This window comes from Giraffa tippelskirchi, chromosome X, assembly GCF_054371585.1.
Source record: "Giraffa tippelskirchi isolate mGirTip1 chromosome X, T2T-mGirTip1v1.2.pri, whole genome shotgun sequence".
NCBI classification, from domain to species: domain Eukaryota; kingdom Metazoa; phylum Chordata; class Mammalia; order Artiodactyla; family Giraffidae; genus Giraffa; species Giraffa tippelskirchi.
This window is the reverse complement of record NC_137289.1, coordinates 119,385,001-119,405,597: the sequence shown is the minus strand read 5'-3', so window position 1 is coordinate 119,405,597 and position 20,597 is coordinate 119,385,001. Positions and strand designations below refer to the sequence as shown.

General features: G+C 39.0%; 1 protein-coding gene across 1 annotated transcript; it reads right to left on the bottom strand.

The window, feature by feature from the left end:
- Positions 1 to 7,105: 7,105 nt before the first annotated feature.
- On the bottom strand, positions 7,106 to 18,966 carry LOC145535742 (glycerol kinase-like). The gene is made up of 7 exons (XM_081564092.1): positions 18,863 to 18,966; positions 17,985 to 18,069; positions 16,999 to 17,119; positions 16,747 to 16,890; positions 14,418 to 14,498; positions 11,364 to 11,450; positions 7,106 to 7,116 (listed from the first exon to the last, which is right to left on the bottom strand). Exons 1-7 carry the CDS (start codon positions 18,964 to 18,966, stop codon positions 7,106 to 7,108), a joined length of 633 nt encoding a protein of 210 aa, XP_081420218.1.
- Positions 18,967 to 20,597: the final 1,631 nt, after the last annotated feature.

The following is a 20,597-nucleotide window of genomic DNA, read 5'->3' as shown; positions in this document are numbered from 1 at the left end:
TGTGTGACTGTCGGTGAGTCTGTGTCTGTGTGCGTGTCAGTGTGTGTGTCTGTCTCTGTGTGTGTATTTGTCTGTGTGTGTGACTGTCTGTGTGTGTCTGTGTGTGTGTCTGTGTGTGTGTCTGTCTGTGTGCGTGTCTGTGTGTGTGTCTGTGTCTGTGCATGTGTCTGTGTGTGTGTTTGTGTGTCTCTGTGTGCGTATGTCTGTGTGTCTGTGTCTGTGTGCGTGTCTGTGTGTGTGTGTGTCTGTGTGTGTGTCTCTGTGTTTGTGTCTGTGTGTGTCTGTCGGTGTGTGTGTGTGTCTGTGTGTGTGTCTGTGTGTGTGTCTGTGTGTGTCTGTGTGTGTGTCTGTGTGTGTGTGTCTATCTGTGTGTCTGTGTCTGTGTGTGTGTCTGTCTGTGTATGTGTCTGTGTGTGTGTCTGTGTGTGTGTGTTTGTGTGTGTCTGTCTGTGTGTCTGTGTCTGTGTGTGTGTCTGTCTGTGTGTGTGTCTCTGTGTGTGTCTTTGTGCATGTGTCTGTGTATGTGTCTCTTTGCGTGTGTCTGTGTGTGTGTCTGTGTGTGTGTCTGTGTGTGTTTCTGTGTGTGTCTGTCTGTGTGTCTGTGTCTGTCTGCGTGTCTGTCTCTGTGTGTGTCTGTGTGTGTGTCTCTGTGCGTGTGTCTGTGTGTGTGTCTGTGTGTGTGTCTCTGTGTTTGTGTCTGTGTGTGTCTGTCGGTGTGTGTGTGTGTCTGTGTGTGTCTGTCTGTGTATGTCTGTCTGTGTGTGTGTCTGTGTGTGTGTATCTGTCTGTGTGTGTGTCTGTGTGTGTGTCTGTGTGTGTGCATGTGTCTGTGTCTGTGTATGTGTGTGTGCCTGTGTGTGTGTGTCTGTCTGTGTGTGTGTGTCTGTGTGTGTTTCTCTGTGTTTGTGTCTGTGTGTGTCTGTCAGTGTGTGTGTGTGTCTGTGTGTGTGTCTGTCTGTGTATGTCTGTCTGTGTGTGTGTCTGTGTGTGTCTGTCTGTCTGTGTGTGTGTATCTGTCTGTGTGTGTGTGTCTGTCTGTGTGTCTGTGTCTGTGTGTGTGTCTGTCTGTGTGTGTGTGTCTGTCTGCGTGTGTGTGTCTGTGTGTCTGTCTGTGTGTGTGTGTCTGTGTGTATGTGTCTGTGTGTGTGTCTGTGTGTGTGTGTCTGTGTGTGTGTCTGTGTGTGTCTGTTGGTGTGTGTGTGTCTGTGTGTGTGTCTGTGCGTGTCTGTCGGTGTGTGTGTGTCTGTGTGTGTGTCTGTGTGTGTGTCTGTGTGTGTGTGTCTGTGTGTGTGTCTGTGTATGTGTGTTTCTGTCTGTGTGTGTGTCTTTGTGCGTGTGTCTGTGTATGTGTCTGTTTGCGTGTGTCTGTGTGTGTGTCTGTGTGTGTGTCTGTGTGCGTGTCTGTGTGTGTCTGTCTGTGTGTGTGTCTGTGTGTGTGTCTTTGTGCGTGTGTCTGTGTATGTGTCTGTGTGCGTGTGTCTGTGTGTGTGTCTGTGTCCATGTGTCTGTGTGTGTCTGTCTGTATGCGTGTGTCTGTGTGTGTGTGTCGAGGTGTGTTTTTCTCTCTGTGTGCGTGTGTCTGTGTGTGCGTGTCTGTGTGTGTGTGTCTGTGTGTGTGTCTGTGTTCATGTGTCTGTGTGTGTGTCTGTGTGTGTGTGTCTGTGTGTGTGTCTGTGTGTGTCTGTCTGTCTGTGTGTGTGTATCTCTCTGGGTGTGTGTATCTGTGTCAGTGTGTGTGTCTGTGTGCATGTGTCTGTGTGCGTGTCTGTGTGTGTCTGTCTGTGTGTGTGTCTGTGTGTGTGTCTGTGTGTGTGTCTGCGTGTGTGTGTCTGTGTGTGTGTCTGTGTGTGTGTCTGTGTGTGTGTCTGTGTGTGTGTCTGCGTGCGTGTGTCTGTGTGTCTGTCTGTGTGTGTGTGTCTGTCTGTGTGTGTCTGTGTGTGTGTGTCTGTGTGTGTGTCTGTCTGTGTGTCTGTGTGTGTGTCTGTGTGTGTGTGTCTTTGTGTGTCTGTCTGTGTGTGTCTGTGTGTGTGTCTATGTGTCTGTGTGTGTGTATCTGTCTGTGTGTGTGTATCTGTGTGTGTGTCTCTGTCTGGCTGTGTGTATCTGTGTCTGTGTGTCTGTCTGTGTGCATGTGTCTGTGTGTGTGTGTCTGTGTGTGTGTCTCTGTGTGTCTGTTGGTCTGTGTGTGTCTGTGAGTGTGTCTATCTGTGTGTATCTGTCTGTGTGTGTCTGTGTGTGTGTCTGTCTGTGTGCATGTGTCTGTGTGTGTCTGTGTGTGTGTGTCTATCTGTGTGTCTGTGTCTGTGTGTGTGTCTGTCAGTGTATGTCTCTGTGTGTGTCTGTGTGTGTGTGTCTGTGTGTGTCTGTCTGTGTGTCTGTGTCTGTCTGTGTGTCTGTCTGTGTGTGTGTCTCTGTGTCTGTCTGTGTGCATGTGTCTGTGTCTGTGTATGTGTGTGTGTGTGTGTCTGTGTGTGTGTGTCTGTCTGTGTGTGTGTGTCTGTGTCTGTGAGTGTGTCTGTTTGTGTGTGTCTCTCTGTGTGTCTGTGTGCATGTTTCTGTGTGTGTGTCTGTGTGTGTGTCTGTGTGTGTGTCTGTGTGTGTGTGTCTGTGTGTGTGTCTGTCTGTGTGTGTGTGTCTGTCTGTGTGTGTGTATCTGTCTGTGTGTGTGTCTGTGTGTGTGTGTCTGTCTGTGTGTGTGTATCTGTGTGTGTGTCTGTCTGTGTGTGTCTGTGTGCGTGTGTCTGTGTGTGTGTCTGTGTGTGTCTGTGTGTGTGCCTGTGTTTGTGTTTCTGTGTGTGTGTGTGTCTGTGTGTGTGTGTCTGTGTGTGTGTGTCTGTGTGTGTGTCTGTGTGTGTGCATGTGTCTGTGTGTGTGTGTCTGTGTGTGTGTGTCTGTCTGTGTGTGTGTGTCTGTGTGTGTGTCTGTGTGTGTGTGAGTGTGTGTCTGTGTGTGTGTGTGTGTGTGTGTGTTGGCAAGACTGGGAATGGGGGTAGACACCACTCATGCCTGTCTACCTCCACTGCTGAGGGCTTACGTGAGATGGTAAGTTTCTACTTCACCCTTTCCCCACCAGGCAGTCTATGTGTCCGTCGCAATGAATGAACACCTTCATGAAGTACTTTAAAAGGGTACTATGAAATTCTGTCCAAAGAAACAGTGTAGTAACCAAGAGCCATCTTCATCATAAGTTCTAAAATTTCATAGGAAGGAAAGGAGTGCTTTTCTGTTTAATAATAAAAGTATTCACACTTACAGGAATGCAGTGATAAAATCTTCAAGAGACTTCCCTGGTGGTCCAGTGGTTAAGACTCCCCACTCTCCTATGCAGGGGATCCCTGGTCAGGGAACTAGATCCTGCATGCTCCAAGTAAAATCTCTCATGCCATAACTGGAAAAAAAAAAAAAAAAAGATCCCGCATGCCGCAACTAAGACCCAGCACAGCCAAATAAATAAATAAATATTTTAAAAAAAACCTTTAAAATATGTAGAGCTTCCCTGGAGGCTCAGTGGTAGGGAGTCTACCTGCCAACGCAGGAGACACAGGTTCAACCCCTGGCCCAGGAGGACCCCACATGCTGCAGAGCAACTAAGCCCTTGTGCGACAACTACTGAGCCTGTGCTCTAGAGCCTGGGAGTTGCAAATACTGAAGCCTGCACAACCTGGAGCCCATGCTCCGCAACAAGAGAAGTCACTGCAATGAGACCCCGCCCCACCCCCACCCCCCATACTGCAACTAGAGAATACCCCCTGCTCACCACATCACCGCGACTAGAGAAAGGCCTGTGCAGGCCTGCACAAAGACCTAGCACAGCCAAAAGCAAACATAAATAAATAAAAATGTGCAAAATAATGTTGCATGCTTAATATACCTGAATACGTGAGTACATATAATTTGTACTTTTGGAATATACCAGGCAATGACTTGAAGGAAAACATTTGATCTAATCAAGAAGATAGAACTAATTTTAAAAATAATAATTATGATTTTATGTAGGTGGTAAAGCAATGATGTCATTTATAAACACAAAAGCCACACAAAAATAGAAAAGTGCAGTCTGGAAGCACTAAAGTCTTGATATGAAACAGGGTTTTTGCATAAACAAACTAATCAAAAAAAGGCCAAAGTTTAATTGACTGGTAACATAAATTATTTTTAGCATATGCAAAAAATAATCATGAAAATGCCCTTTGAAACCAAATTGCGTGTTTCAAAAAGGACAAATCTATTGAGTAAGATCAGAATCACTAATTTTAAACTATATTCAATTGTCACAGATACAGATAGATATTTCTCACAACATAAATATTGCATAATCAAATACTACTTTATGTAAAACCTATTCAGCACACTAAATAAACTCCATAATATGTCATGCTTTTTAGTAATTATATTTCTCTCTCCAGCATGCAATATTTAATTCAAGAATAATTTACTGAAGGAGTAGATGGCAAACAGACATTGTTTTCTCCTAAAAACACTGTAGTAAAGAAAGAGACGTGGTGGTAAATTAATAAAAGGCTGAAGGTTTAAAATGAGCTTGAGGAGAAAGAAGATGAGATTAAACCTTCAAGAAAATTAAGACACAGCACAGTTTCTTAACTACAAGTCACATTACTGGTAATTATGGTAATATGTTTTACTTAATATGTTCAGAAGACTGCCTCCTCATTTACCAAGTCTTTGGGGAAAACGAGTTAGCTGTACCCTTTTGATCAGTATATTCTGTTGGACAGACCAGGAAAATCCCTGGGAAGCTGAATGGGAGCCCAGATCTTCTACTTCTTCATAATCTTTTATGTAATAGTGACTAAAGGATTTTTCTTATTTCCAATATTAGATACTTGAAAAAGAGTTAATGAAAGTGAAATAAAAAGGAGATACATTTATTAACCTCCATATTTTCGAGGAGCAAATAAAATTTATTTCCTTCAGAGGACTCATTTCAGGGACTATAAGCTCACATGCTGTCAGGGACTGGACAAATATATTTATTTTACATAAATGCAAATTATACTTTCATTGAGGTATAATTCATATACCATAAATGCACTCCTTTAAAGTGTATGCTTCAGTTTTTAGTATATTCACAAAGTTGTGCAATCATCACCCCAAAAGAAATCCTGTCCATTAGCAGTCACGTCCCTTTTCCCCTCCCTGTACCCCACCCCCCTAGACTCTGGCAGCCACTAATCCACCTTCTGTCCCTGTGAATTTGTCTATTCTGGACATTTCATGCAATCTGAATCATACACTATGTGGCTTTTTGTATGATTTTTCTCTGCTTAGTTTTCAAGATTCATTTATGTTGTAGTATGTGTGTGGTACCTTATCATGTTTACATGTGAGTAATATTCCACTGTATGGATATCTCACCTTTCATTTACCATTCATCAATTGATAAGACGGTTGTTTTCTCTTGAGCTATTACGAATAATGCTGTCATGAACATTCATGTACACTGGCCTCAGAATTTAAGCTCAAAAATTTAGATTTGCAAGGGGCTTCCATGGTGGTACAGTGGTTAAGACTCTGAGCTTCTGCTGCAACGGGCGAGAGTTCAATCCCTGCTTAGGGAACTAACATCCTGCACCGCAATGTGGCATGGCCAAAAATTAATTAAAATTAATTGAGCAACTAGTTTTTAAAAACTTTGTAAAAAAAACTTTCTATTTCATATTGGGGGTGTAGCCGATTAACATGAGCAACTTGTTTTTAACCTATCTTCTGTTTCTCAGAATATTTATCTTTACAGTCCCCAAATTTAACTTAATAGGTCATTTTCACTAAAACTGATGACAGGGAAATCTTTAGAAATTCTGGTGAGAGTTCTTTGTCTGTGATACTTAACACATTTTATCCTTTAACGTAAGACCGGAGCTAAGATATGTATCTATAAAGTATAGATCAAGTAGCAATCAAGTTGGTTTTGAAACTCACTCAGTTTTCCAGTAATGCCTATTATGTGACCTGATGAATTGTTAGGTTGCAAGAACAGAGCAAGTAAACTTCCTTATTTAAAAAGTATAGTTAAAACAAGCTATTACAAAGTTCTAGTTAAAAACTAATTCTTGGAACACTTTTACACTGTTGGTGGGAAGGTAAAATGGTGCAGCCACTATGGAAAACAGTATGAAGATTCCTCAAAAAATTAAAAATAGAACTACCATATGATGCAGCAATTCTACTTTTGAGTATATATCCCAAAGAATCGAAATCAGGATATCTACACTCCCAGGTTCACTGCAGCATTATTCACAACAGCCAACATATAGATACAACCCAAATGTCCACTGACAGATGAATGGATAAAGAAAATGTGGTATATACATACAATAGAATCTTGATCAGCCTTAAAAAGAAGGAAATTCTACTGTTTGCAACATCAATGGACCTATAACACCTTATGCTAAGTGAAATAAACTGGACACAAAAAGAAATACTGCATAATCTTCCATTATGTGTGGAATCTTAAAAAGTCAAACATATAAACAGAAAGGAGATTGGTGGTTAGCAGGGGGTGGGGTGAGGGGGTTCAATGGGTATGAAGTTAGTTACACAAGATGATTAAGTCCTAGAGATTGCTGTACAACTTAGTGCCATAGTTAACAATACGTTATTGTGCATTTAAAAATTTAAGAGGGTAGATTTCATGTTAAGCATTCTTAAACATACAAACACAGAAAGCAAAGGGACACAAGGAAATTTTTGGAGGTGATTGGTATGTTTATAACCTTGATTTTGGTGATGGGATAATGGGTGTATGCATTAAGTCCAAGCTCATCAAAGTATATACATTAAATATGTACAGTTTTCTATATATCAATTATACCTTATTAAAGCTATAAAAATAGTAATTTTTGCACTTCTCTTTATGATTAGACACTATGAGGTAAAAACTACCTACTTGACTACCAATGCTGTTATAGTTTCTGTGCTATGACATCTTTGTTTCATGGTTCCTCCTAAATTGCAATCATTCTTCATTCCCACAGGATACAAAATACCTATAAGCCAAAGAACTGAGACTTAGGCATTTAAAAAAAAAAACACACACTAAACAATTCTAAGATATCATTACAGAAGCAAAAATGCATTATTTATGTTACTGATTACCTGGAGAACAAAAGATTGAGGTGTTGGCGATTGAGTTCAGAAAATAATGGCGTACTTGACTCCACCAACTCACCCAGGTAGAGAGGAACTGAAGCATAGAGTGGAACCAGTAAGCCATGGTTAGCCATGACTGCAAGACTCTATTGAGAACAGCTGCTGACCTCACCGGGGCATTTTCTGGATGCTGAGATGGGACAGTGTAGTCTTTTTTAACAGAACAAGTAAGGTGCTCATCGTCCCAGAAACTACTTCTTCAGCTGTTGGTTAATTCTTCAGTGTGTGCCTGATCAAGGGCTAACAGCTGAGCTGAACGTTTCCTGAATCATCTTTCTCAATTAACTTTGATCTAAGTTCTAGTCTGTAAATGAGAAATGCAAGTAAGAATGAGGGTCAATTTATTTTAAGTAAATTTATCATTAAATATCAACGTGTATCATTTCAAACATTTATAAATATCACCATTTACAGAAAATTAATGTAATCTTAAAATTATTGGAACAATGATTTTCACAGTTATTTACATTAACTCAAACTACCTTTGTAGAAACAAACGATGTTTAAAAGTGTCCTTGCCACAAAATAATAATTTCATAGTACCGTTCTGTAACATTTATGTCACTAAAGTGGCAGCTGCACCAATAAAACCCAGCAGATTCAATAATTTACAAACAGCATAATCAGAACTGAAAATGCAAGCTACCATTCATTCCAAACAAAACAAAACCTTTTATATTAATATACAAATATTTTTCCATTTTCATCACTGAAGAAAATAATTAGGAGGCAGTACTTTCTTGTTTGTAGTAAAAAAATTAAGCTTCTTTTAAAATTGACATTGAGAAGCTAGATTAGGTAAGTTGCTATAATGCCTCACATTAAATTTTTTGAGAATTTCTTGGTTGTGGCTGCAACCCAAGAAGGAAATTCTTGGGTTTACTGGAAGCTTTTTCTATCAATTAAACCATTTTATGTTGTATTAATAATATGTCCATAAGCAGAGATAACTACTTGTCATCTCAAATAGACATTTTAATTTCTCATCAGCAATTTATAACATACTTAGATGGAAAGAGATTCTTGGCTCTTTTTTTCTACTTAAGTTTATAAACTTTTTTTGATATTCCCTCAAAAGGATCCCAAATAGGTCTAAATTTATATCAAAGGAAAAGCAAACTTTATATGGACTAAGTGCTTGTATTTGAAAACAATATTTGCTATAGTATTCCACAGGGGTTTTTTTTTTAGCATATAAAAGTATGGTATAAGAAATTATAGTCACAATAAAGTACATTTTCTTTCATTCACATAGAACATATACTTAAATTTTAAATGTTGGCTCTTCAAGAAAGCTTTTCCTGGGAAATAATATGCATAATTGTTGCCCAAAAATGTATACAGCTGTTTTCCCCAAAATATTTATACACATAGTGGTCCACTTAAGACCAGCCCCATTAGAATCCACTGAATATAATGTGTTCTTAATTTATAAATGGGCTACCCTCAGTATATAAAATATAAACACATGTATGTTACACATACAAAGTAAGAAATATAAAAAGGAGAGATGAAAAGAAAAGGAAGTATTCTTCCCTATAAGATCCTGACAGAAATTCAGTGTAATTAGTGAGAACATGTACTCTTAATTTATAAATGGGCTACCCTCATTATACAAAATATAGAGACATATATGTTATACACAATGTAAAAAATATAAAAAGGAACGAAAAAAAAAAAAAAAAAAAGGAAAGTGTCCTTCCCTATAAGATCCAGATAGCAATTCAGTATAATTAGTGAGACCATGTAAAATACATGAAGAATTTTCAGTTTTGGCAAATACTTTTTAGAAAAATGCCTAAAGAATGAGGGTACGAAATTTCTATTTTAAGAATTTAGTAGAGGCTTCCATTTAAACATTTAGTGAAGATGTTGTGGTCTCCCTAATAAGCAGAGAAGAGGACTTTGGGTAGGGGAGTCTGTTAAAAGGAAGCAAACAAAAAATCACAGATTTTTAGCCAGTTAGTAATAGCCCCTTAATGAAGCGTGTGTAGTGCAGGAATCAAATCCTGGCCCATCAGAATTTGAATATACGTGATGAAAGATTCCAATGGATAGGATCTGAATTCTTCCTAGATCTTACAGGGAATGAGGCAGGAAATGATTGCAAAGGAGGGGGTCAGCCCCAAAGGTGGCTGGTCCAATCTTAACTAGTGCTGTTAAAAAACACACCAAATGTTTCTATAGCATTCTTTCTGCTGCATTTTCTTTATTTCAAGCCACAGGTCTACTTGGAGGATCATGCAGCAAAATAAAATCAGTCTATGAATAGTGTCATCACATTAAGAGACAGAATCACTGGATTCTCTCCATAGGTAAAGAGCTCACATCTTTGGAATCCATGAGTTGGTAGTATTTACGGCATACCTAAAATGGGACAAAAATCATATATATCAATAATAATCAACATGCAATTTAGGAGTTAAAGCAATGAAGATGATTCGATCATTATTGAGCTAGAAATTCCATATGATTCCTAAATATTGCTTCACAGGTAAAATGCAACAAATATAACTGGGCCAATTTCAAAATTAGCAAATGAACGCTATTGCTAACTGTTTACCAAGACAAGTCATTCCAATTTTTCTCAAATCTCAGCATATGTTACCAAGAGAGATCCTAAAGATGGCAATCATATCTATTTTGGAAGTCTGGGAATTTGGACATTTACTGTATCCTTTAGCTTAGAGATATGTTATATATCCTATTTTTTCAAAGACCAAGCTTTTTCATTCTGTACTGGCATCAAAGGGAAACAGAAGGGGAAAAAATATCGATGAAAACATTCAGCTGCAATGCTATTTTCTTTCCTTTTCCAGACCATCATAATGCAGCCAAAAACAAACAAACAAGCAAAACAAAACAAAAAAAACCTCAGGATAAAGAAAAAAAATAGAACTTTTCCTAAAACAGAATTTAAAAAAATTTAAATTATAGTTCTTCTGGGGAATACTCAGACTCTTCCACCAAACATTCCTGAGAAGCAGAAAGAAAATAAGCATCTGCTAATTCTGTACAGATTTATGTATACAGAAGCCTTTTGTAAGGTGTAAAGCACTAATACCAACATGGTTGTTATGGAAGAAAAAGATTTGAACAAATTTATTATAAACAAGAACACAGAAAAAGGTAAATCTAATTTTAAATTCTCATGCACATAATCATGAAATTTTATCATAATTTAAAAGATAATTTAATGTTCTGCTAATGTAGATAATTTTTATTCCCTTTCTGCTAATGTAAATAACTTTTCATTCCATATTTATATATAGTGCTTTAGTGATGATGCCAAGCTGATTAATGCTTGTCAGACTTCTAAAAACAGATGTTCTCCCATATCAATAAAAAATTTTTACATTTTAAACCCAGGTCATCTTGTAATTAATTAAGAGAAATAATTCAACTCTTTCCCTAATTAAGAAGATTTTTTAAATGTTTCACTTTCTTGGCAACATATGAAGTATGTCATTTCCATTTAGGCCATTAATTTGAAGAAAAACTGAGCTATTATCAGGAACAACTTCCAAAAATGATTATTATATTTAAATTAATGCTGGTTACACAGTGAGTTTTATAATGTACTGAGCAATTTTACTTTTATAAGAATATTCAGAACATGCAAAAGTAATAATTCAGTTTGAATTTCACCCCCAATTTATTTCAGCAATAATTAAAAAAAAATTTCAGTTCACCAATGTATTCTCTTAACTAAAATAAAAGTGACAATACATTTTCCCCAGGTTTAGAGTTTTACAGAAACTCTGCTAACATACTCTGGCCGAAAGTCTTACCAGGATTGAAATGTTAAGACTTGTGTAGAAGATTTTCATAAGCATGAAAAACAACTTAGGCACATTTGAAAGCAAATTCAATTGATTTCAAATACTATACATTTCATCTAACACTCTGAACATCCTTTCATTTAAGCATGAACAGTAGTACTTGTGCTTACTGCTGCACTTGCCAGCAGAATGTAGCCCCTCAAAGAAAATCATCTACTAAAAATCAAAGAGAATAAAAGCAGAGTCACAGTCCTTAATTCTGAATTAAATGGTATATTAACTAGACCTTTAATAGATTTTCCAGGTTCCTAAGAACAGGAAGAAGGAAAAATACTGAAAACTTTCTGTTGATTTATACACAAATACATTAACGCTAACTCATATAATTGTCTAATTTAAAGAGGAACTGACCTGAGAGGTACCTTGCTCCGATTAACATTGCCACGCTACTCACTATAAAAAAGCCCAAGGGTAGACTACAGAAGATACTAGGGTCACCTGTTGTCATCCGAGTAGGAGGGAATTCCAGTCAAGCAAACCAAAAGAGAGACACATAATTACAATATTTGTGTTAAGAATCACATGATAGCAAAAAAAAAGTTATAAAAATAGTATCAAAGAGTTATTACTTTAAATCAAAACCAGAATCCAAACTGAGGGCTTATGACAGTTAACAAACGGTACAGATAGCATGCCACAAATAGCAAGAACATAGAGCATATAGACCAACATAAACCTTCCACTGGCAAAGCCAAAGAAAGCTGAAGGAGAACTTTCTTTTTGGGAGGCTGCTGATTTTAGCTTTCTTGGTTCTTCCCCAAAAGATACTAAGTGAGCAATCCCATTCCCCATCCAGATTAAAATTATAGATCCTTTGGCTATCAGAGAAGAGTTATATTAGTCCAATTCATGAGTTTGAAAATGAATTTCAAACCCTATTGGTTTCATTTTCTTTTTTACACACAGTTGGTATAACAAAATGAACCTGAAAATTAATGTTACTATAATTTAAAAACTAAACTGTATTAATCTACATTTTAAAATATTGTCTGAGAACACAATTGTTTTGATATTTTCTAACCTGATTGAAAACATTTCCTTTAAAGAATAGCTAGATAGATACAGACATAGGCTTTTCTTGAATTTAAACATTATGTATCTTGAACATTTAACAATTTTTGAAGAAAATGTTATTTTGGTGGGTTTGGAGTACAAAGTCATGAAGTCATTACTTATCATAAGCTCTCTCCAAAAAATATTAAATCCCCAATCATTTCTACAACATTTAAAACATATTAAATTGTATGTTAAAAATTCTTTACATTCCATTCAAATATAGTTACCAACAAGAAAATAAATATGAATGCTTCAAAATTGGCAATATGCTTTGGAAATTAAGCTAACATAATATTCTTCCCATAAATTAAAACTATTTAAAGAGGATAAGAGGCCAGGCAGCAATTTGAATAGCCTTATGAGATCATCAAAACAAGATTCTATCTGTACTATTATTACATAGCTTACATTGCATGAAGAACAATCAGCATTTCACTAATTGAATATTGTTATCTGGATTATTATACAGTTTTTGAGACTCTCAAAATGTTGTACATGAGTGCTTTTCATAAATCTACTACAAATTGTTTTTTACACTTTGCCTTAAATACACTGCAGCCTAACTGAAACAAAAATCAAGTTTGAAAAATCAAAAGCTCTCAAAAAATCAAATTATTTTATCATCAATTCTGATGGCAGAAACAAAAGAATCATGTAATTGTCTTTATCCACTTTTTCTTGGCATTTTAAGTTCACTGACAGTAAGGTAAGCAAACAGAGAGAAAATGATAATTGGCTTTGTGGGAACTTGGCGATTAAAATCATATCCTCAACTGCAAGTAAGGAAGAAGTATGTATGGTATCAACATGGAGGCAGATACAGCGAGGGAGGGGAACAGGTTGAATTGTGCCGTTTTATTTATTTATTTGGCCATATAATATTTTTTTGGCCATAAAATAAATAAAATACATTTTATTTATTTATTTTTTGGGAGCATGCAGGATCTTGTTCACTGACCAGGGATGAACCTGTGCCCCATGCATTGGAAGTGTGGAGTCTCAACCACTGGACTGCCAGGGAAGTTTCTGTGCCATTTAAAAAAATACAACTAGTCAAAGAAATCACGGAACTCATTTTCATCAGCTTTTAACTGAGGGCAACCAGAAAATAAATCAGAGTGCACGGCTGTTGCGTCCTTCAAAGCAACTACCACTGTGCTACAAAAAATACCTATGATTGAGAAGTTTAACTGCAAAAGGTCTCAAAACTGCAGACAATCTTAGCAAGAAAGGCTTTGTCACCATCTTAGAAAGAAAGGTGGGTCTCAGAACAAAAGATGTCAAGACAATGGATATTAAGCCTAAAGCTTATTTAGGATAATAAACAAAAGCTTCAAGTAGAAACAGGATGATCCCAGAAGCTTCTCTGAAAAGCTAGATACATTAAAAGTGGTTCTTGGGACTTCCCTGGTGATCCAGTGGCTAAGACTCTGGGCTCCTAATGAAGGGAGCCCAGGTTTGACCCCTAGACAGGGAACTAGACCCCACATGCTGCAACTAAGCACTGGTGCAGCCAATAAATAAATAATTTTTTAAAAAAGTGGTTCTATACTCACTTCGGGGTTGGAAGGCAGGCTATATTTCATTTATAAACTCCTCTCTCTTAAACTATATGCTTCAAAATATTATTGGCCATTGTTTCATTCATTAAATTCCAAATCTTGTATTTAGCAACGGATTACAATATCATGCCATATTAAAGGTATGTTAAAGGCTGTTTCAATATTAAAGGCAGCTCAGAGCTGTTTACAACTAAATAGTTTATTTATGGTAGATACCTTCCCATCTAAGTGATTAAAAACAAAAGTCCTCTAATTTCTGCCAAGAGCATTTCCCAATTATGACATTTCTAATTTACTATGCTTGGTACTTTTCTTCCTCTTATTTCAATGAATTCTCACAACATACACTCACTAAGGGCTTGGGAGCAGTCTAGGAAGTCGTGAAATGTATTATGAAATCAATATAGCTTTTGGTCGGTTCAGGTCATGAAGACAGCCTCCCAAAAAGGCAAAGTCAGTTACGAAGAGAAAAAAAAAAGTTTAGTTGATTTTTTTTTTCATTAGGAAGAAACTAGAAATACTTTTACTTTTAAGAAAACTAAGTTATCAATCAAAGTACCAGGAATAAACTAATAAGGAAAGGTATGGCAGGATAGAGATAAGCACATATATCAATCTGATAATTTACATTTTATGTTTAGAACTTTAAGTATTTTCAAAATGTTAGAAACTATGAGCATATGATAATGCTATTCTTCAGAGCAGCCTTGCTAAGTATAAACAGATACTTAAAGAAGCTATTTAACATACTAGGACAAAGTGGCAATAACAAAAAAAACATTTTTACCACTTTCTGAAGACTGAGTTGTAACCCAACCCATTGATTTCATCACAGCTTTCTTCCATGTAGAATAACGAATTTCACTTTCTAGAAATAGAAAGTAGGAAAACCATACATAAGAAAGGCAGTTTACTGAATGTTAGGTGGCAGACTGGACGGGAGGGGAGTCTGGGGGAGAATGGATACATGTATACGTATGGAATCATCTGCCAGGAGACTCCAGTTCGATTCCTGGACTGGGAAGATCCACTGAAGAAGGGATAGGCTACCCACTCCAGTATTCTTGGTTTCCCTGGTGGCTCAGACAGTAAAGAATCCGCCTGCAGTGTGGGAGATCTGGGTTCAATCCCTGGGTTGGGAAGATCCCCTGGAGAAGGGACAGCTACCCACTCCAGTATTCTGGCCTGGAGAATTCCATGGACTGTATAGTCCATGTGGTCACAAAGAGTCGGACACAACTGAGCGACTTTCACTTTCACACGTATGGCTGAGTCGCTTTGCTGTACACCTGAAACTATCAATAACAACTGTTAGTTACTATGCTACTGGGAAGTCGCTCAGTCGTGTCCGACTCTTTGCGACCCCGTGGACTGTAGCCTACCAGGCTCCTCCGTCCATGGGATTCTCCAGGCAAGAATACTGGAGTGGGTTGCCATTTCCTTCTCCAGTGGAACTGCCCGACCCAGGGATCGAACCCAGGTCTCCTGCATTGGAGGCAGACGCTTTAACCTCTGAGCCACCAGGGAAGTCCGTTAGTTACTATACTCCAATAAAAAATAAAAAGTTTTTTAAAAAAGAAAGACAGTTTACTAAGATGTTCTAAGTACTAATATTCACTCATCATTCTTGACAAATTGTTTCACTTATTCAACTGATGTTTGTTACACTGTATTTAACTGACATGGAGCTTTACCAGGACTCCGATCCCAGTATGGCTGCCAAAGACTGCCAGTGACGGCAGAGAGAAGCTTGTGTGGAAGTTGGAGGGAAATTCAGCCTGGTCTGCAAACTGAAGGGAGATGCAGAGACAGGCTACCTGCTAAGACCAGGTCATTCACAAGCAGGTGGTGATGAATTAGAAAGGAGAATCCTATTTGATCTGCCTTCTCTTTGGGGGAAGGCAGAGGACCTTGGAAAGTGAAAGTCGCTCAGTCGTGTCCAACTCTTTGTGACCCCATGCACTGTAGCCCGCCAGGCTCCTCTGTCCATGGAATTCTCCAGGCTGGAATACTGGAGTGGGTAGCTGTTCCCTTCTCCAGGGGATCTTCCCAACCCAAGGATCAAACCCAGGTGTCCCGCATTGCAGGCAGATTTTTTACCATCTGAACCACCACAAAATTCACTATGATACCATTTTATAGACAGCTTTTTAAAAAGGTTTAAAACAAAATTGAATATATAAAACCTGACTTTTGTACACAAACTTAATTACAGGTATTAGAGCTTCCCAGGTGGTGCAGTGGTAAAGAATCCACCTGCCAATGCAGGAGATGCAAGAGACATGGATTTGATCCCTGGGTTGGGAAGATCCCCTGGAGGAGGAACTGACAACCCACTCCAGTATTCTTGCCTGGAGAGTTCATGGACAGAGGAGCCTGGCGGGCTACAGTCTATTGGTCGGTCTTGTGGCTTAGTTTTGTTTGTTGCAACAGTGAGTCAAATATTTAATGCTCATTGATGTACATTGTTGCTGCTTTTGTCAGGCTAGCCCTGCTGTGCTTAGTTAAAAGTTACCAGAATGGTCCTTAGCCCAGTTAATCCTGTCCTAAAACTGGGCATTGGCACTAAAGATGACCCAATGCAGACATGATGTGTCGGTGGTCTATATATCTCCCTTGTCACTGTCAGAAAAGGTTACACTAACAGGCTATTAACAAAACTGATACTGTGGCACTGTTATCCTTGTACATGAAGAGACTATAAACAGTAGAAGTGAATGGTAAAAAAGTGATTATAGAAGTTTGTTTTTTTTTTTTTTTAATAGGGAACTATTTCTCTTATTCACATTCATTCAAATATGAAGCCAAATATGTTCAGCAGCTGAATATGAAATTACCTTTGCATTTGCAATCTTATTTCATTTCTTGATTTGTGACTAAACCACCAAACTCTCTCTCCCTTTTCACAGTACACCAATCTTCAGTTTTTACAAGTACCCTCACTGAAACAGGTAACTGTGGAGCACAGGGAACTATACTCAATATTATGTAATGACCTATAAGGGAAAAGAATCTGAAAAACATAGTATATATAATTGAATCACTTTGCTGTACTGCTGGAACTAACACAACATTGTATTAGAAATCAACTCTACAATAAAAACAAATAAAAGTACCCTCAGCGTTGATCTGAGGTTCAAATCGCTCCATTGTGACAGCCGACAAGTCCTCAGGCTCCAGACTCCAGACTCCAACCCCTTCTGCAGCTCCTGCAGCCATGGCGGCTCCCAGGGCAGTTGTTTCAGGCATGGACGGCTTCACTGAGGGGAGCGAACAACATCACTATCTTAGCAGTTACATATGCCTGAAAAATCAGTTCTTCCAAAAAAACATGACTATTGGGGTTTGAAGGAATGAGGGTTACTGACCTACTGGAATATACAGAATGTCTGCTTGTAACTGCATAAGGATTTTGTTGTTGGTCATTCCACCGTCTACCTGCAAATGGCTGAGTGGAATTCCACAGTCGCGGTTCATGGCGTCCAAAATCTGAAAAAAAAAAAAAACCCAGTGCAATGAACATCATCAAAGTACCACACAGTAATATCTCAGAAAATAGCCATCTTCTACTTAAAAATACGCAAAAGCTCCCCAAAGCCTACAGAAGGAAAATTGAGATTTCTTCTAGGTCCTCCTTGATCTGGTTACCACCAACCTTTTCTCTTACCACTCCTCTGTACTCACCTCTATATTCAAGCAAGCCAGACAACTCTATTTTGCACCCTGATTTCCTGCCGTGGTATCTATGTTTGTGCTACTACTCAAATCCTTTGCCTAATATGTGTCGCTCAGCATCCCCTCAACTGTAAAATGCCCAGTGCCCAGCAGCTAACAGGAACTTAGAAAGTAATGACAGCTGGGAAAAGAAAACAAACTTGCATTTATTACATCACAGTTTAGGCAGGCTTAATTTAAAAAAAAAATTGGGGGGGGGGCTTACTGTGCAGCCCATGGGATCTTAGCTCCCTGACCTGGGATGGAACCCGTGCCCCCTGCAGTGGAAGCATGAAGTCTTAATCACTGGACCGCTAGGGAAGTCCCCAGGCTTAATTTCTGATTATGCTGGGAAGATTGAGGGCAAGAACAGAAGTGGGCAGCAGAGGATGAGATGGTTGGATAGCATCACTGACTCAATGGACATGAGTTTGAGCAAACTCTGGAGATGGTGAAGGACAGGGAAGCCTGGCGTGCTGCAGTCCATGGGGGTCACAAAGAGTCGGACACAACTTAGTGACTGAACAACAAGAACAAGCTTATTAAATTCTCATAAAATTCTAGCATATACATATATATAAAATTGGTTTAGGAATAATAAAGGTGGATTAAGTACAGGAAAAAGGCCCATGTTGATTACCTCTCGAGTTTGGAAACAAACAGCTTCTAATGCAGCAAAAGCAATATGGCATTTATTGGTGAACTGAGTGAGCCCACAGATGATCCTAAAAATACACACAAAGATTTTTAAGATTAGAGCAGAATAAATGAGTCATCAATCGGGAATGTGCTAAATATGGAAAGGTTGAATTTGGTACATAGACGTGTACGGGGTCAGGGGGGGAGCCAAAACTGGGCACAAACATTAAGTAGCTGGCAAAATCCTTATAGTCTACAATGTTGCATCCACATATGAAAAAGTTCATGATCTATCTGAATAGATGACAATAATATAAAACCAAATCAATATTCATTTAGATGATGGCCTTTTGATACATAACTTGCAGGTATCTTGAAGATAAATGATAATAATACTAACATGAATAGGAATATGGCCGGGGCTTATTTTCAGATGACATAACTTCATGGGTTTTTTTTTCTAATATTTATTTATTGATTTGGCTGAACCAGGTCTTAGTTGTGGCAGGTGGGATCTAGAACCTAGGTGCCCTGAACTGGGAGGGAGGGCAGAGTCCCAGCCACTGAACCACCAGGGAAGTCCCTGGAGTTCTTCTTTATGTCATGCCACGGGGCATGCAGTGTAGTATCTTAGTTCCTCAACCAGGGATTGAATCCATGCCTCCTGCAGTGGAAGCGTGGAGTCCTAACCACTGGACAGCCAGGGAAGTCCCAACTTCTTAGAGTTTAAAGGTTCTACAATTATACTTCCCAAGTATAAAAGATTTCCTCCATATTTCAAAATCATTTGAAAATATAAAACTATTAACCAATAAGTTCTTAGCTAATATAGTAAATAAATCAAGACTGACAAAAGCATACCTTATTTTCAATTCTTACCCTCTTGCACTGGGCTCCCAATAAGGTGCATACAGCCCCGAAAATGCTGGGACGAAATAGCAGCCATAAGAAGTACCTACTTCTTTAGCAAGTTTTTCTAACATTAAAAACAAACGACAACAACAAAAAAAAACCACAAAAAATCATTCTAGTATATACTACTTCTTTCCATCAACAAGCACACGTGTTTAAAAAATTAGGACGGGACTTTTGATTTCCTAATATGCAGTACAGCAAAATGTTGCTAATTGTAGCAGAATACAAGCAGCAAGAAAAGCAAATTTCTCCACATTGAATACCTACCACTAAAATATAACCCAGTCCAAGAATGACAGGAACTGGATTAGTTTTGTTAAGGTATTGTAGCTCATTTCCACTATTTTTAAAAAAATATTTAATTTATTTTCGGATGTGCTGGGTCTTTATTGCTGTGCACAGGCTTTCTCTAGTTGCAACGAGTGGCAGCTGCTCTCTAGACATGGGGCACAGGTTTCTCATCGCCAGTGGCTTCTCTTGTTGTGGAGCACCAACTCTGGGGCATGTGGCCTCAGTAGGAGTGGGGTATGGGCTTAGATGCCCCATGGCATGTGGGATCTTAGTTCCTGGACCAAGGATTGATCCTGTGTCCGGTGCATTGGCAGGCGGATTCTTAACCATTGGACCATCAGGGAAGTCCCCATTTCCACTATTTTTAAGGTTGCTGACTAGCAGATGAAGAAGTGGCCTTCATTGCATTCGGAATCAGAAATGTGTCCCTGTGTGTGTGTCTGTGTGTGTGTGTGGGTCTGTCTGTGTGTGTGTGTCTGTGTGTGTGCGTCTCTGTGTGTGTGTCTGTGGGTGTGTCTGTCTGTGTGCATGTGTCTGTGTGCGTGTGTCTGTGCGTGTGTCTGTGTGTGTGTGTCTGTGTGTGTATCTGTCTGTGTGCGCATCTGTGTGTGTGTCTGTGTGTGTGTGTGTGACTGTGTGTGTGGCTGTCTGTGTGTGTGTGTCTGTATGTGTGTCTGTCTGTGTGCATGTGTCTGTGTGCGTGTGTCTGTGTGTGTGTCTGTGTGTGTGTCTGTGTGTGTCTGTGTGTGCGTCTGTCTGTGTGCATGTGTCTGTCTGTGTGTGTGTGTCTGTGTGTGTGTCTGTGTGTGTGTGTCTGTCTGTGTGTGTGTATCTGTCTGTGTGTGCATCTGTGTGTGTGTGTCTCAGTGTGTGTGTGTCTGTGTGTGTGTCTGTGTGTGTGTCTGTGTGTGTCTGTCTGTCTGTGTGTATCTGTGTGTGTGAGTCTGTCTGTGTGTGTGTATCTGTGTGTGTGTGTGTCTGTCTGTGTGTGTGTGTCTGTGTGTGTGTCTGTGTGTGTGTCTGTGTGTGTGTTTCTCTCTGTGTGCGTGTGTCTGTGTGTGCGTCTTCTGTGTGTGTGTGTCTGTGTGTGTGTCTGTGTGTGTCTCTCTGTGAGTGTGTGTCTGTCTGTGTGTGTGTCTGTGTGTGTGTCTGTGTGCATGTGGCTGTGTGGGTGTGTATCTGTGTGTGTCTGTGTGTGTGTGTCTGTCTCTGTGCATGTGTCTGTTTGGGTGTGTCTGTGCATGTGTCTGTGTGTGTGTGTGTGTGTCTGTGTCTGTGTGTGTCTGTCGGTGTGTGTGTGCCTGTGTGTGTGTCTGTCTGTGTGTGTGTGTCTGTATGTGGGTCTGCCTGTGTGTGCGTCTGTGTGTGTGCGTCTCTGTGCGTGTGTCTGTGTGTGTGTCTGTGTGCA